This window comes from Histoplasma capsulatum, genomic scaffold (assembly GCF_000149585.1).
Source record: "Histoplasma capsulatum NAm1 scaffold_4 genomic scaffold, whole genome shotgun sequence".
Lineage (NCBI taxonomy): Eukaryota > Fungi > Ascomycota > Eurotiomycetes > Onygenales > Ajellomycetaceae > Histoplasma > Histoplasma mississippiense.
The window spans coordinates 1,507,721-1,522,746 of record NW_001813979.1 but is presented as its reverse complement, the minus strand read 5'-3'; the positions used below and the strand labels follow the sequence as shown (position 1 = coordinate 1,522,746).

Below are 15,026 nucleotides of genomic sequence, written 5' to 3'. Positions count from 1 at the left end.
CCGTAGTTCCCACTAACAGATTTTGATGTCCCTCGGGTTACCAACCTCTCTGGACGATTTTCACTTTCAATCTTCCCTCTATGATAATGCCGAGGGACGATATTCTCGTCTAGATAAACCGAAACGTCGATCAAATTTGGACAGAATGTAAGTACCAATCTCCTTTAGCTTTATTCCTGATTCTCTACGCGCTGAAAAGCGTAATTTCTTACTAATACCATTTGCTCTTACACGCAGCTTTAGCTCATTCACCGTTCATCTGAAGGAAACGACTTTTCAAACACAGACTAAATCTCAGAATCCCGTACGGGTCCGTTACAGAACATACACCTTCACAACTTGAATATCCAGCATATGGCGGATTTAATTATTTGTCACTCAAGCTTCCACAGGACCCCTGGGACTACTTGACCCCAAGGCCAATGCAGTTCTGAGCCCATCCCAGACACGAAGAACTCTAAAGAGTTGGCAGTCGACACCCCACCATATCTTCCTACCCTTTTATACTTTTCTATTTTGTTTTTCTCACTTCCCAATGTAATATCATGAACTATCGCACCCCAAAGATACCCTTTCCCATGTTTTTTCCTACCATTACTTTCCTCACTGACTGTGGTACGGTACACATGTATTTTACCTTTTTTTAAGTTCATTTATTCCTTTATCCATCCGTATGTTTTCTCATATTTCCATATTTCCATATTTCCATATTTTCCCTCTTTCATTTATTTCTTTTATTTTATATTCTTTCTTTGCTTTCATTCCTTTTTCAATTTTCCTTTTGTTCAAAACAGACCCCAAGTTAGTCAAGCACTCCCCTTCATATTTTTAAAATTTCATTATATGTAAGAAACCCGCACTAAGGCAGGTAATGCCCAAGACGTGACATCACAGGACTCGGTATGACGTCATCAGCATCGTATCCTTCATGTATAACTACCCCAACCGGGTTACAGTTGAACATGGTTTATCAAAAGTTGAACATGGTTTAAAAAAATGAGTCTGAAAAATAAACCATGCTCAGTCCTCACTCCCTCATTAAAATCTACATCCACTAAATATCTTTTACACACTCTTACTATATTATTAATCAGCTCTCATTTAGTCCTACTTCAACATCTGAAAAGCAGTTATGAGTTAGAATTAGCAATCTAGAGTTAGAATCCAGGTTAGCTGAGAAATAGAGCTCTGAGAAATATGATAAATCACAATGTGTGAGATGTGTATGAGACATGACTAGTGTATGTAGTTTTAATGGGGGGGTTTACATGGCTTGGTCAAAACCACGCCGAAGGTTATTCCGGCCCGAAAAATCAACCATGTTCAACTTTTTATTAACCACGTTCAACTGTACGCCCCTAGCCAACCTTCTAGGGGCCAGCGAATCATTCTGATATAATCTGACCCCTACGTTCTCCTGCCTCGATATCTGATCTTTCTGTCGGTTCGGCTCCATTTTCTTGTTTTGGTGCAATTCTTGAGAATATGCCCTGCTTCTCCACAAAATAGGCAGAGATTGTTATCCATTCGGCGCTGTCGTTCCTCCATTGTAAGCTTCCCAGCCGAGGTTAGATTACGTTGACCATTCGAAGGAGAACTGCCAGAGGATCGTTTGGTTCCACGTCTATCATCATCCCTGTGATGGTTCGGTGGATTGAAGGATCCCTGCTTGCTGTTGTTCCTTTTGTCACGAATCCTATAAATAGCTTCGATTCGGGCGGCTAACGCAGCCAATTCGTTGCAATTGGTAGGGAGGTTATGATATTCCTGGATTCGATCTCGCACTGATGATTGTAGTTTGGCAAAGAATAGTTGAGTTAGAAATTCTTCTCGATCAAATGCTAGATTGCCAAGGATCTCATTGAATTTAGATGCGAATTGCTGCACTGATTGACCTGGTTGTTGCTTCAACTTCTCAAAGCGAATTGCTGCCGTAAAGCCTCTCGTGTGTATGTCTTCAAGGTCATTGTGCAGGAATTCTTTGAAGCCATCCCATGAGAAGGGTTGGTTCAACCTTCCGAGCTCTTTTTCCTTGGTAGCCCAGGTGGTCTCGACTGTTTTTCGTAACCAGCTCGAAGCATAAATGACCTTAATCCGATCGGTGGCGTACTGGCCCGGATTTAGCTCATATCTACGCTCGAGAGCTCGGATGAATGTGTTATATTCATGTAGGCTATTGCCGTAGTAAGCAGGTGGGTCAGGTAGTCGAATTTTTCGTTGCGGGACCAGTGTTGAAGTGAAGGTATTAGCACTGAGGGGGGTAAGTTCCCATGGTAATGTTAATTTAGGGTCTGCCTGCGCTGCAGGTTCAGGGGTATTCGGAGATAAACCGGTCTCAGACATAGTAGAGTGGTTGGAACGCTCGATCCTTGTAGAGGTAAGGGTTCGAGTGAATCACAAAAGGAGGTCCTTAGAACTCTAACTAGTTATGAAGATAAATCTATATAAGGTAATACGGTATTATTGGGAGGGATTCGAATAGAAGGATCAGGTATCGAGGAAGTAGAAGGTAGGGGTTAGAATATATTAGAATGATTCGCTGGCTCCTAGAAGGTTGGGCAAGCTGCTAGTTATATACATGTAGTATCGTAGGTACGATGCTGATGGCGTCATTGCAATAACTTGTTTTTGGGCAATTGATTGTTCTGGCCGAGCTCTGGCAGCCTTACTGTGTCTGATATGTCAATGTTGCTAAAACGTAAAGCTAAATTCCAAGGCTCTGCATCTTATTCAGCCGGTGTATTCCACGTTAAATAACATTTTACATTAGGTAAATGGAGATTCATCCAGGTAGAATGGCGGGGAAAATATACATCTTGGGAACATGCGAGGGGTGTAAATTATTGACCCGCCGGCCCAGGTGTGTCCAACCAGGGACATTCATGGGAGATATGTATACAGCGCAACCGGGGAGGGGGATGGCTAGGTGTCGAAAGGATATCTCCTATTGAATTACTGCTAGCTGGAGCTCTGATTTCCCCCTCAACGATCAGAGGAATTACCGGGCATGTTATACCCGTATGTTAGCTTACAAGCTAATGCTGCCATTACATATAAATTTTTGATGAACGTATTTTATAATCTCTATCATATGAGCGGCATTTTTTTGGTGGTGGATGTGGTGGGCATCTTTTAATTTCCGCAACCAGACTCAACGGACACTAGGGTTTCACGTAGATGAAGGATACAACATGATATTACAGTGCTGCTCGCGATGGGGGCCCAGGAATACTCCATCCGAATCTAGTATGCGGGATAAGGTCTGGGGTTATTTCAACCTATATATGTTTGTTTTGTCTTGGGTGTAAGAGTAACTTTGCTATTTTGAAGGCTTCGCACATGGGTCAGCTATTGATTGTTAGCATGTAGTAGCTAATTTCTCTTTTTCATCTTCTGGATAACTCTCTTATGCCGTTACACGATCAGTGCCTTTGTTACAAAACATCCCCTTTTGTGGTGCCGAGCTATGTTACTCCAACCTGCGCGCTGCGTGAGAACCACGAGTCGTCTAGACTGCGTTTAGGCAAAGACTTGTACCTCCATTCGTCAACCAGTGTCACTTAGGGAAACCAATAAATCATCATGAAATTCTGAAGAGGGTAAACGTAGTGAAGAAAAGGGATGAGAATATATGAGCTCGTCAGATGAATTGTTGGGAAGAGTTGAAAGTGGAGATGGTCGAGTGATAAGCAAACTCAGGTATATCATGCCAGTGGCCAAACTACGCGGTCGAAGGTAGTGGTGGTAACATTTTCATCTCAATAAGTTCCTCGAGAACACTGCGCAACGACGCGAGACTGTCGACAGTACCATGCCAACCGAATTTTCGGGATTTGTCCATGCTGTGAGGGATGGTATCCAAAATTAGCGCCCCATGGCTTCGATTGAAAGAGCAAGACTACAGATAATAGCAGATGTGTCTAAAACCGACCTGAACTGCACGGGAATTCCGGGCAAAATAGCGGCATCCGTGAGGCCGAAGATACGGTTGCGATCAGCCGGCGAGGAAAACGGGTTATAGGCGATGCCGTGTTTCTGTGACAGTTCTTGCCATGCTGCGTGGACCTTTGGGTCGTACGACCATGCGGCAAAACTGTACCTGAATTCCATCTTTTCGGGAGGCCCGAATCTGGAATTGGAGTCAAGCCCGTTGTTAGCGTCACGTTCATTATTATGCAGTTATATAACAGGGCATTTCAAGAAGACCAGCGGGTAAAAGATACGACCTACCCGCGGGGAGGAGGGTCAAATGGAAAGATGAAACACTGATATTCGGCATTTGGATCTGGGGCCTTATATCCAGTTCTGTAGATCTTTGCAAGCGCGGTCCAGAGAGCGCCCGGGGTCACAGCGCTGCAGTCGCAAGCATTGAATGCCTCGTTGCGGGCATCCGGATTTAGTACGGCCCATTCCGCCAGGTAGCTAGTCAACTTGGACGAAGATAAATCTCTAATAACATCGAACGAAGCTATATTTCCGGGGAAAATAAGCGGCTCGCCTAAATGAGCATGGACGGCAGCAAAGACGCCGAGACTGTATGCCAGATTCATGGCTGCGTCCCTTGCAGCGCCAAGCATGAATGAGGGACGAACGACGTTCCATTCCACGCCTGTCTCCTTGCAAAACTGGAAGAGCAGATCTTCTTGGTCATAGTAAAAGTTTGGTTCTAATGTCACGCGAGGGTCTGATTCTACTTGTGGTGATTTCGAGCTGCCTAGGTGTGAACCGTAGTTTTTGGCGCCAGTTTGGAGCATGAAGCGCTTGGGCGTAATTGAGGCAAGTTTGAGGGCCTTGAGGAAATTGGAAAGCAATGCACCTGGGATCTTCGAATTCGAGTCAGCTAGCTATGGGACTTTGCAGGTGTGGTCAAAAACGCCTACAAGGGACAGAAGGATAGCTAAAGAACTACTCGAAGCAGAGCAACCTTACCGTTCACATTGCACAACCCCTGTGCATTCGACCATATCGACCCGTCAGCCTTTGGAGGACCTGGATATACGAGTAGTAGAAGATGTAGTCACTGACACACCCCAAAAACGAATGTGTTAACAAGGAATATCCAATCAACCAAAGCCCCCTCCCTGCTCCTTTGAACAACCAGAACAGGGAAGGGGAGATTTAAAAGAGGAAGTAAACTAACGCCTTAACTCCATTCTCCACCATAGCCTTGGCCAAATCTTCTGGTGAGGTTTCCAAGAAGTCCAACTCGAGATGCGTCACATTTCCATACTTCCCATCTTCGACCGCTGCACGACGTGACATGGCGTATATATTTGCCCAGCGCTCGGGGGACTCAGCTAGCACGCGGACCATGTGGCTGCCCGACATACCGTTGGCTCCCGTTACAATCGCAGTCAGTCCCTTGGGAGAATCTGGCCCCGCAATAACAGGGAGGCCATGATAAATACCCTTCGATTGGATATATGTGAATTGCAGAGGTGCTTGCGTCTGTGCATCCATGGTTTCCGTCGGTTTAAAATCCTTTTTGTCCTCTTTCTTCACGGCAGGAGTTCTTGTAGGGGTAATACGATAAAGTAGGGATTTCACGATGTCCCGCACCGTTGATGGGTGGTTTCGAGTTTCTCCAGCGATGTGTTGAGCATTCGGGAGCTTTATAGTCGAACTAGCGGGGGTGACTGTGGGGGGAATGAATTCGCGGGGTGACTGTCAATGAAATAGTCACTTTTAGCTCTGTTTAGGTCGCCTTTGGGACAGAGAGGCTTATAACATCCCTGATATTGAAAGGCGCTGTGGTGTAACCGCAAAAGGATGTTATACTGCATCTGCAAGCTATGTTGCTCGTTCGCGCCCCAACTTCGGCCATGACAGGAACTGATAACCCAGTCACAAATGAGCTGGTCAAAAACACGCCGCACCCAGGGCCCCAGCAAAGCAATTGGGAGCCTAATTAGGAAATTCGCAGCACCTGCGGGACCTCAATCAACTTGCATTGGACTCATTGAATAGGACGAGGAACAAAAAAGAAAACAAAATTACCAAGCTAAAGTATATCTCAAGTAAATGTCCAGAAATGGCAAGTCGATTAAACTGTTAAAGGGAGTTAACTCTGCCCTTGGGACAGTGATGGGGGCCCCATACTAGTACGTCGGAGGGACAATGTGCTGCCAATTGACGGCCGCCATCTTCTTTACGGCCGAACTGCGAGGGAGGAGTCTGCATAAACCTCTGTAGGGATAATTAAGCGTCCACGAAGCCCAATAGAAGCTGGAGAATCAATGTATAAGGTGATCCTAACCACGATGAGAGCTTAGTTTTTGTAGTTAACCTTGTTCAACTTTTTTCCTTGCTACATTCAACTAGACAATCCCCGCCGAGGAACGAAAAATCGAGAACTTGACGCAAGGTTCGACCCCCCACTGTTTCCAGTCTCCCCCTCCCAGGAGACAGAACCAAATCTATCCAATCTCATATAAAGTATCCTGGACATTATCTCCGGAGCGATTCAAGTTCCATTTTAACGGCCGGCTCCGTAACGTGTTCTTGTATGGACCATGGTTTGCTACTGGCATCGGCCCGAAAAACGAAAAGCGATCAACGGTGGAGAATATCGCAGTACAGAGCACATTCATTTAATGTGCGTGATGTCCATGCCAGTGCCAGCAGGAGAGCTGAGCTAAATGGACATTGTGAAAGCTCCCGGCATTCTTCCGCCTGAACAAGTCGATGCTGACGATATTACGGATGGATGGCATTTTGCATACAGATGTGCTTACGGGCGGATTGCCAAAACTCTAACAAAACTTTCTACGTATAAAAGTTGGCGAAAATCCACTAACTCCAGACAATCATATTATCATAGCAATGTCCAGGAATCGATTTGAGATGGGTCAATAACCAAAAGAAGCGCAAAAAATAACTTAAAACTAATAAATAAATGTTAAAAAAGGGGCTCGCGGGTAGAGATGTCATACATTGGCAATATATTCCTTTCGCTCAAATTTTCTCGTTCTGCTTTTGTTCGACTCGGGTATGTTAATTCTTTTGCATTCGCTGTTAAACAACTAAGAAGTGGACAAGGGTATACATAGGTGAAATATATGTATATATACAGATGGGAGGGGAGAGGAGAGTATTGATAGGAGGAGGGGAGATTTAGCTGGGAGGCCGCTGAGTAGAGTGGTATGTAATGTGGCAGAGATGTCAATTTTTTATTATTTATTATTGATTTATTTTATTATTTTGGTTTTTTTTTTTTTTTTTTTTTTTTTTTTTTTTTTTTTTTAAATTTTTTTTTCCACCTTCTTTTCCTCCGCTTCTTTTTTCTTGTCCGTCTGATCACCACGGCTGGCCGGTCTCGTCCAATGGGAAAGTAAAAAAAATATCATCCCAAATATTTCCCAGAACAGCAAGTTCGTCGGGCTGGAACATGAATTGCATATTCTGGTTCGACATAAAGGCCTGTTGAGGATCCATTTCCGCATGCTGTGGATTTCCAATCCCACCTGGGTCCGCGGGAACGTAACCCTGAGTCGGATTCTGGGGGTTCTGGTTATGGGATAGGCCCTGGGACGATAAAGGTAGGTTTGGCGCTGTGGGGAAAATACCCATGCCCGCGGAGGGCGGGAAGGGGGTCCAGTGATCACTCTGGGAGACTGTGTTACTAGCAGCGTCGGAAGTGGCGGTTGATGGTTGGTGGTTCGGGAGAGAAGTGGGATGTGCATCGGTGCGGATATTCTGAGGGGATAAGTTTGAAGGGCTGTGGTGGGAGTGTTGGGTCTCTGGACCATCCACGGTTGTGTGAGTCTGGAGATGTAAGGGTGTTGGTTCTGAGTTACTAGTATCCTGAGGTGAAGTAGATATATCAGTTTCTTAAGTTTCCATAAAACAAACCTACATGAGAAATACTGATGGTTTCTTGGGAATTCACTCTCTCAACACAAACGGAAAACAACTACAAAAATCTCAGTACGAACCTGATTCTGCTTCGTGCTCTGTGATTCCGATTCCCGTGGCTCCGGTGCCAAATACGCCCGAATATCTTTCGGCTGGAAAAAGTTGTACGGGGGACCACTACCCGTAATTGGCTTTCCTTCCTTCCTCTTAATAAACCACGTCTTTAACATCCCCAGCATCAGGGCGAATCTGGATGTTACCCGTCCGGAAATGCGATCCCCAGAGTCCTTCAATTGCGCAATGATCTTGGTGAGGAAGTATTCAATCTTGAAGTCTGTTGGATTGAATACTTGACCCAATCGAGTGGCAGGATACGACGCGGCGGTATGTAGTTTGATAAGAGCGACGGAGGCGTATGCTGTACGGACAAAGTGGATGGTGGGGATAGATTGGATAGTTAAATAATCGAGGGAGATAAACGTCTCAAATGCGTCATGGATGGACGTGAGACAGACGGTTAGTGCGTCGACATGGGCGGGGGTTCCCAAGTCGATCGGATTTTCGGTGCTAAGGCTATTTAAAAAAGGAGGCTTGAAATCGTCGATATTGTGGTCAGCGTGCATGCCGATTTCATGCATGTAGACGTTGAGAATGAGCTCGTAGTGGTGCATGATAGCTATTTATTATTTAATGTTAAAAAGGGAAAAATCCAAAAAAAAGGAGAAATGGTAAATTTTGTATAATTTCACGTAGGTGCAAAATGTAGTAGATACGGAGGCAGAGGGATAAAGTGAAAAGGACTTACGAGAATAGCACTCAGGCGGAACCTCTTTTCGCCATTCCGCCAACCGTCTTTCGAATCCCTTTAAAGCATACTGACTTTTGGGGTCCGTTATGTCAACATTCGTGACGGGATCATCCATTGAAAACTGGAACAGGACCTCTTCGCCAAGGTGAGCCAGTTTCACCCATTGAACTAGTGTTTATCAGATGGAAGTGCGTCGGGCGACGTCTCGAGGATTTCAAGAGATTCATCCATGTAAGGGTGCCAACGCGTGAGAAGGGATCGCCGAAGGGACATTGCAACGCTGTCCTAGCATGTTAGCAAAAACCAGACACATAGCAATCCAGACATGGCACAAAGTCCATGAAGATCATACAAGAGTTAGGCAGTAGCAAAAGGTGTACAAAACATACTTAACACACATAAAATAGCACCCCAGCCACGCTCTCCTAGTCTCCGGTGCATCAGGCTCAACCATGACAGTTTTCTTGCCCATAAGTTCCCTCCACATGCCCTTTGACTTTGACTTAGCCGTTGACTTGGTTCTCCTGTTCATGCCTAGATCCATCGCCATCGTCGTCGCAATGTGTATGAGCTGGTAAAACTTCATTTCCTCGTAATGCTCCGGCGGCCTATACCATATCATCGATACCACAATTGCCTGCACCAATTCGAGAGATTTCGATCCCCTGACAATTACATGATCTGCAAAGAGGCGGAAGACCTCGTTCAACAGGGTAACTTGCAGCTCAGCGTTGAAAATGCCAATTGATACGGCCAGGATAGCTAATAAGAGGATGGGTTTCGTCCGACGCACCTCGGCCATGGTAGTTTCCGGGGGGAAGACGATGAATGGAAGTAACGGAGACATCTCGTTCACGTAGCGGTTGAAACACTTGAGAGCCATTTCCGTATCCACCACCCCTCGATCAATGACGTCTGTGTATTCATAATCGTAGCGAGCTTTGGGCGCTCGGTCGATGGGAGGCAATAGCGGAGCCCATGAATCGGGACCATTCCCGTCACCACCATGATTCGACCCATCATAGAAGGTCGACGAGCTCTCTGTCGTCGGGCTGTGAGGCCTGGCAGCCAGCGGCACCAGGACCCCAGCCCCGAGCCTAGGTTTAAACTCCCCGCTGGCAAATCTTTTATTCCCAGCTAGGCCCGCTGTAGAACCTCCCGTGGTAGCCCGTCTGTTTTCATTCCCTTGTCGTTGTGCGCCCATCCAGTGGGCAGCGGGCACGTCCTCTGCCGCAGACCCAGACCGTAACGCAGAGCTCTCTGGAGCGCCGCCTCCAACACTACTCCCATTCCTCGCTCTGGTCGCCTGTAGACTTGCGGTCAGTGCATCAATCTTCCGCTCCAGCTCCGCGACACGGCTATCTGCCTTCTTCTGCCGCTTGCGCGTCGGCACTGTAACGACGCAGCGGCGATTCGCCTTCGTACAACGTTTGCACGGGCCATCCGGGCTTTCAGGGTGCGGGTCGCAGCGCACCTTCAGCTGTCGACAGGCCTCGCAGGCCCGTGGGCGTTTCAGGTCGGCCAAGGGGTCGTTCGGGTTGTTCGGGTTGTTGATATCTGTCACGGCGATGGATTCGGTATATGTACCCGTCCTGGGCCCGAGCCCGATGCCGTGGTCCCGCTCATGGTCACGGCTATCATCATCGTCGAGGGCCCCGCTGCCAAGGGTTGCGGAGTGTGGAGACTGCTGGTTCGGGCTTTCGTAGTAGTAACTATTATGGGTTTGCTGGGCGCTCAGATCGGAGGTGGGCGTGGATGAAGACTGCGAGGGCGCAGACTGACGGAGAGGAACTCGCGGATTGGCATCCATGGAATCAGCAACTGTGGGTGGAACCGCGAACCCCTTTTTTCCTGGTGGAATGTGCGGGGCGGTGGGGGGCTGCCACGCGTGAGCGAGCGCTTTCTCCTGCGAGAGTTCGCCATAGTCAGCAGAACGTAATGTTCACGGTTTTGCGAAGAATATTGAGTTGGAAGAGGTTGCTTTGTCCGGGTGCGGAGGGCAGGGCAGGGTAAATAAACGTACGACGATGTGGGTGACACCCGATAGCGCACGGCAGACGGTGCTTTCAATGACCGATCTCAGCGATCTGACACCAACTGGAGGCCGATGGATGGGTGGCAAAAATATGGCGAACACTGAGCGCTTGGCAGCGTCAGGCACAAGGCATACCTGAGGATAGAGCGTATATCTGTCCGTTCGCGAACTGTTCGATATCGAGGGACAACGAGCCGGAGGAAGTCAGCGCGGGCGACGTCGGTGAGCGAGAAATTGTGCCAGCGTCCTTCGCTTGGACATCAATGACTACTGCCTGCTTAGGGCTGAGTCAAATGGCAGCAAAATGGGCAGGGAGCGGGCAGACAGCTCGTTCTCGTATTCCAAGGTTTTGCTTGACTGGGAACAACCGATAAACAGAAAAAGAAAAATTAGCCAATCGAAGAGGCGATAATCTCGCAGCCTAGAACTACTCGCTAGCCTCGGTATATTCTACAGAATAGTGAGGTTTTGAATGATAAACAGATAAACAGATAGACATTCTCTGAAGCCTTGCTCGCCCAGTTGATGACTGTGGTTGTGTTCCTCCGATGGCTGTCGCAGGGCTGGACGAAACACTTGCTAACTCTACGATAGTTACTCCGTACTCCGAAAATATTAGGCTATAAACAGGTTTTTGTGGAATTGAACCCGGCTATCCAAATAGAGTGCGCTTGAAGGGATATCAACTGGATGTGCACATATCCAGGACCTGTACACATAACGAGATGTCTACCATTGTTCCCACAGACTGAGCTGTAACTATCGCATGCAACAGGAAGGTGAGGAAAAAAGACGGAGCGAGAAGGTGGCAGCTTCCCGAGACGACTACAATTCAATCAAAACCAGACGCGCAAACGCCCACTACCATATCATGTAGAATGCAAAGCAAAGTACTCGGTATAATGAGAATAATAGCACGGAATTTGGAAACTCCCAAATCGCCCAGGCCAAGGGGGAACCCCAATAAAGCAGGGTTGAAATGAAAAACCCAACTAATCAATTCGCCTTATGAACCGGGCACTCCATTTTCCTTTCCAACCAGTTCACAATACACTCCTTATGGAACTTACACAGACACTCCAACCGTGCCAGGTGGTCCCCGACTTCATACTCCTCCATGCAAATCGTACATTCCTGCTGCACGCCCTCCTCGCCAACACAATCTTTCTCCGTAGCTGTAAAGGGCAACATCCGTAAGGGGCGGTCATTGTGATCATTACCATTGGAATTGGACTGTGACGTGCGACGACCGGTGCGGCTGGTACGCCCGTTAGTGGGATGCCCATGTCCGTGTCGGTGTCCGTGTCCATGTCCGATCTCGTGTCCTTGTATACACTCACGAACGTGGGCTTCTCGCGCGGCTTCGCTGCCATCTGCCGCGCGGGGTGGGAGGAGGCGGCCACAGATAGGACAAATGTCGTTCTCGTCAATCAGGTGGCGGTGGTGGTGCGGCGGGCCAGGAGGTAAGGGGCGATTTCGGCTGGAAGATGAAGTGCTTATGCTGTGGAGAAAGTCGTTTGATGGTCCACGGTGGTGTGATGGCATGGAGCGTGCTGTGGAGTGGCCGGTACGCTGCCGGGGGCTCTGCTATATGCCTGCTTTAGTAGATATGTCGGGATTGTAAGGGGAAAAGCATCCCACGAAGTTAGAGTAACTAAGAAGGGGAAAAAAAAATGAAAATGAAACAAGGGGATTCATACCGGGAATGCCGCACCAGATGGTGAAAAATATGTTGGCGGGGAGTAGCTAGGATGCAGGCCGCCAGTCGCTTGTTGTATTGATTGATATCTCAGCGGCATGCCTCGGACATTCGGGGGCACGGTGTAATCGAATGTTCCGTACGACGGCAGGTTTTCATCGGATAGCCCTTCCCGGCTTGCCACTCGCTGAATTTGAGGAGTCTCGGGCTGGAACTAGAATTAAAAGAATGTCAGCATAAAAACACACAAATTGTTCATTTATAACAGAACATGGCAATGAACAAAAACTAACAATCATGCCGCGACTCCGCTGTCTTCGGAGCTCGCGAGCTGCCGGAGAAAGCTGCATATTGGCGGCCGATGATAGGGATGCAGACGGTCGGTGAAATGGGTTAGTTCCACGTGTATATGGACCACCGTTACGATAGAAGTCTGGCAATGCAGAATGACGGTGTGTATGTGCATGAGAAGCCCCTGACGTATCGCCCGGCCAGGATGTCAGGGAGGATGAGAGCAATGAGCCAGCGCTTGTATAGCGCCTGGGAGGCTCAGGGTTTGGGTCAGGGACGCAAGGATTACATAAACGGACTTCTTCTCCGCCTCCCAAGGCTGAATTCGGAGAGTGTCGATCTCTTTGTTGTTGTCGTCGTTGCTGCCCACGGGTTCTGGCATTTGCTGACGAGCTCTCTTCATCGTTATCAATGAGGCTAATAACTTGAGCTTCAGAGGGATTCGGCAGAAGAAGAGTGGAACGATGTCTATCAGATTCAGGCGGACGAACAATGAACTGGCGTGGGATGGTGATTCTATGCGGTGAACACGAAGCACAAACGACACGCCCGCATTTCCTGCAGTGATGCTTTCTATACCAAAAACTGAACTGGGTACCACAGATAGGGCATTTCGAAGCTTCAGAGTCGGGTTGCCAGCGGGGCAGCTCGTAATCTGCAAAGCTATTTTCTCGATCCCGCAACGAGCTCAGCTGCCGCGAGACTGACTCTTGAGACCCTGAGAGATCAATCGCATTCTCCCTCGAGCTTCCCGGCAGTACTGGACTGGAACGTTCCCACGACTGAGTGACAGAGCTGCTAGGTCGAGGTCCTGACGAACCAGGATCTGCCGGGGCTCTACCAGCTCCCGGGCGAGCGTAACAGGTGATATCACTAGCGCTAGTGAGCCTCCTCTTTCGCTCAAGGCTCGTAGCACTGTTCCCCCCTGTATTGGTAGCGTACGGCCCTTGCTGTTGTTGATTATTCCCTGTCTCAGGGTGTTCATTCTGCAGAAACTCTAGCAGAGTATGTCTAGTTGTCTCAGCATTCTGGGTTGATCCCTGAGAGTCCATCAGCTGAGTTGTTGCTATGGCTCCAGTTGTTTCAAATGAGTCCGGCAAGGAAGCAGTGGAGGAGGAAGTAGAAGAATCCGGAGACCCGGAAGCTGGGGTGGGAGCTGTGGGAACATGACCGGTGACAGGGTCCACTGGCGAGGATGGAGAGGAGGATAACGACGCTGCGGAGTTGAACTCAGGAGATGACATTGAATGGGGCAAAAAAGGACTGGGTCGCTGAGGTCGATATTTCAGAAATGGTGTTTGTCTTGTTTCAAGAGGAGACGAGACCAATCTCCGTCGTTTGGACGAACGGCCGTCCTCATTAGCTCTGTCGAGCGGATATTCCACGTTGATACGGAGGAGAGAGCCCTCCTAAATAGCTTCTAAATAAGGTGCGTATGTGCCAGATTGATAGACGGTCCGAGGTCGACAAATGATAGTTTTGAAAAAGGTGATAAGGAATAGGTTTAGCAACAGACGACAAGATATTCTATTCTTCTTCTCTTCCTTGTTTCTCACTTTTCAGACCACCGTTAGGCCATCAAGTCTATTCGAGGCGGTTCAAGCTGTCATCTAGCCGTCTAGCTCCAAACATGTAGATACCCTCTACCCGGTACTCGGCGTTGTTCTGGTTAGTCTGAAATAGCTTTTCCACTCCAGATTATCAATATATGGCTTTGAAGAGACTCGTCAGAACAAACGCACTAGGAATAGAGTTCATATAAAAATGCTAGGAGTTCATATCTTTCGTGGGGAGGCTGGCCCAGTTTCCCAGTCACTTCTCGGTGTTTCAGGTTTTTAGAGAATGAGGGGAAAGAAAGCCACGAACAAGAATGGGCAAGGTGAGCCAGGCAGCTCCCCGGGATTCGCCACACCGGGAAAATGGCTTGAATCGACGCTTGAGGCGTGCAAGAGAGACGAAGTGGCGGTTTGGTAGATAGATATCGTATCCCACTCGTCACGGCGGAGTGGGCGATGAGGTGGTGGTTGGTGGTGAGGTATCGATAGCACGCAGCATAACTAACTACCTGTCAGTTACATAACGCGGGAGTCATCAGCCCGCTTAAGGGCCGAACGGTGATCCTTAGCCAAGACACAAACCACGCCGAGGTGACAGGTAACACCAAAACGCAGAAGAATTTGTCAGAAATATAGTACTCTACAATTCAGAATTCAGACATTCTAAAGTTGGCTTGAGACGGATTATCCGTATATAGGAGACTATGAGTAAACTGTGATCCGAATATTATCTATTTTTTTTTCCAGCTACAGCCTCCTCGAGTAGGCTTGTTTCGAAAATCA

The 15,026-nt window shown here is 47.9% G+C and overlaps 2 protein-coding genes across 2 annotated transcripts; both read right to left on the bottom strand.

The window, feature by feature from the left end:
- Positions 1–3,721: 3,721 nt before the first annotated feature.
- Positions 3,722–5,824, bottom strand: HCAG_04459 (predicted protein; the record flags this gene model as incomplete). Its single annotated transcript, XM_001540569.1, has 7 exons — positions 3,722–3,842; positions 3,932–4,129; positions 4,231–4,816; positions 4,930–4,948; positions 4,990–5,020; positions 5,141–5,664; positions 5,816–5,824. The coding sequence occupies 7 exons, from the start codon at positions 5,822–5,824 to the stop codon at positions 3,722–3,724; spliced, it is 1,488 nt and encodes a 495-aa protein (XP_001540619.1).
- A 1,472-nt stretch (positions 5,825–7,296) lies between these two features.
- Positions 7,297–13,931, bottom strand: HCAG_04458 (predicted protein; the record flags this gene model as incomplete). The annotated part of the gene is made up of 10 exons (XM_001540568.1): positions 7,297–7,803; positions 7,935–8,530; positions 8,660–8,830; positions 8,908–8,942; positions 9,052–10,568; positions 10,686–10,866; positions 11,187–11,280; positions 11,768–12,284; positions 12,398–12,610; positions 12,690–13,931. 10 exons carry the CDS (start codon positions 13,929–13,931, stop codon positions 7,297–7,299), a joined length of 5,073 nt encoding a protein of 1,690 aa, XP_001540618.1.
- Between the last annotated feature and the right edge of the window lie 1,095 nt (positions 13,932–15,026).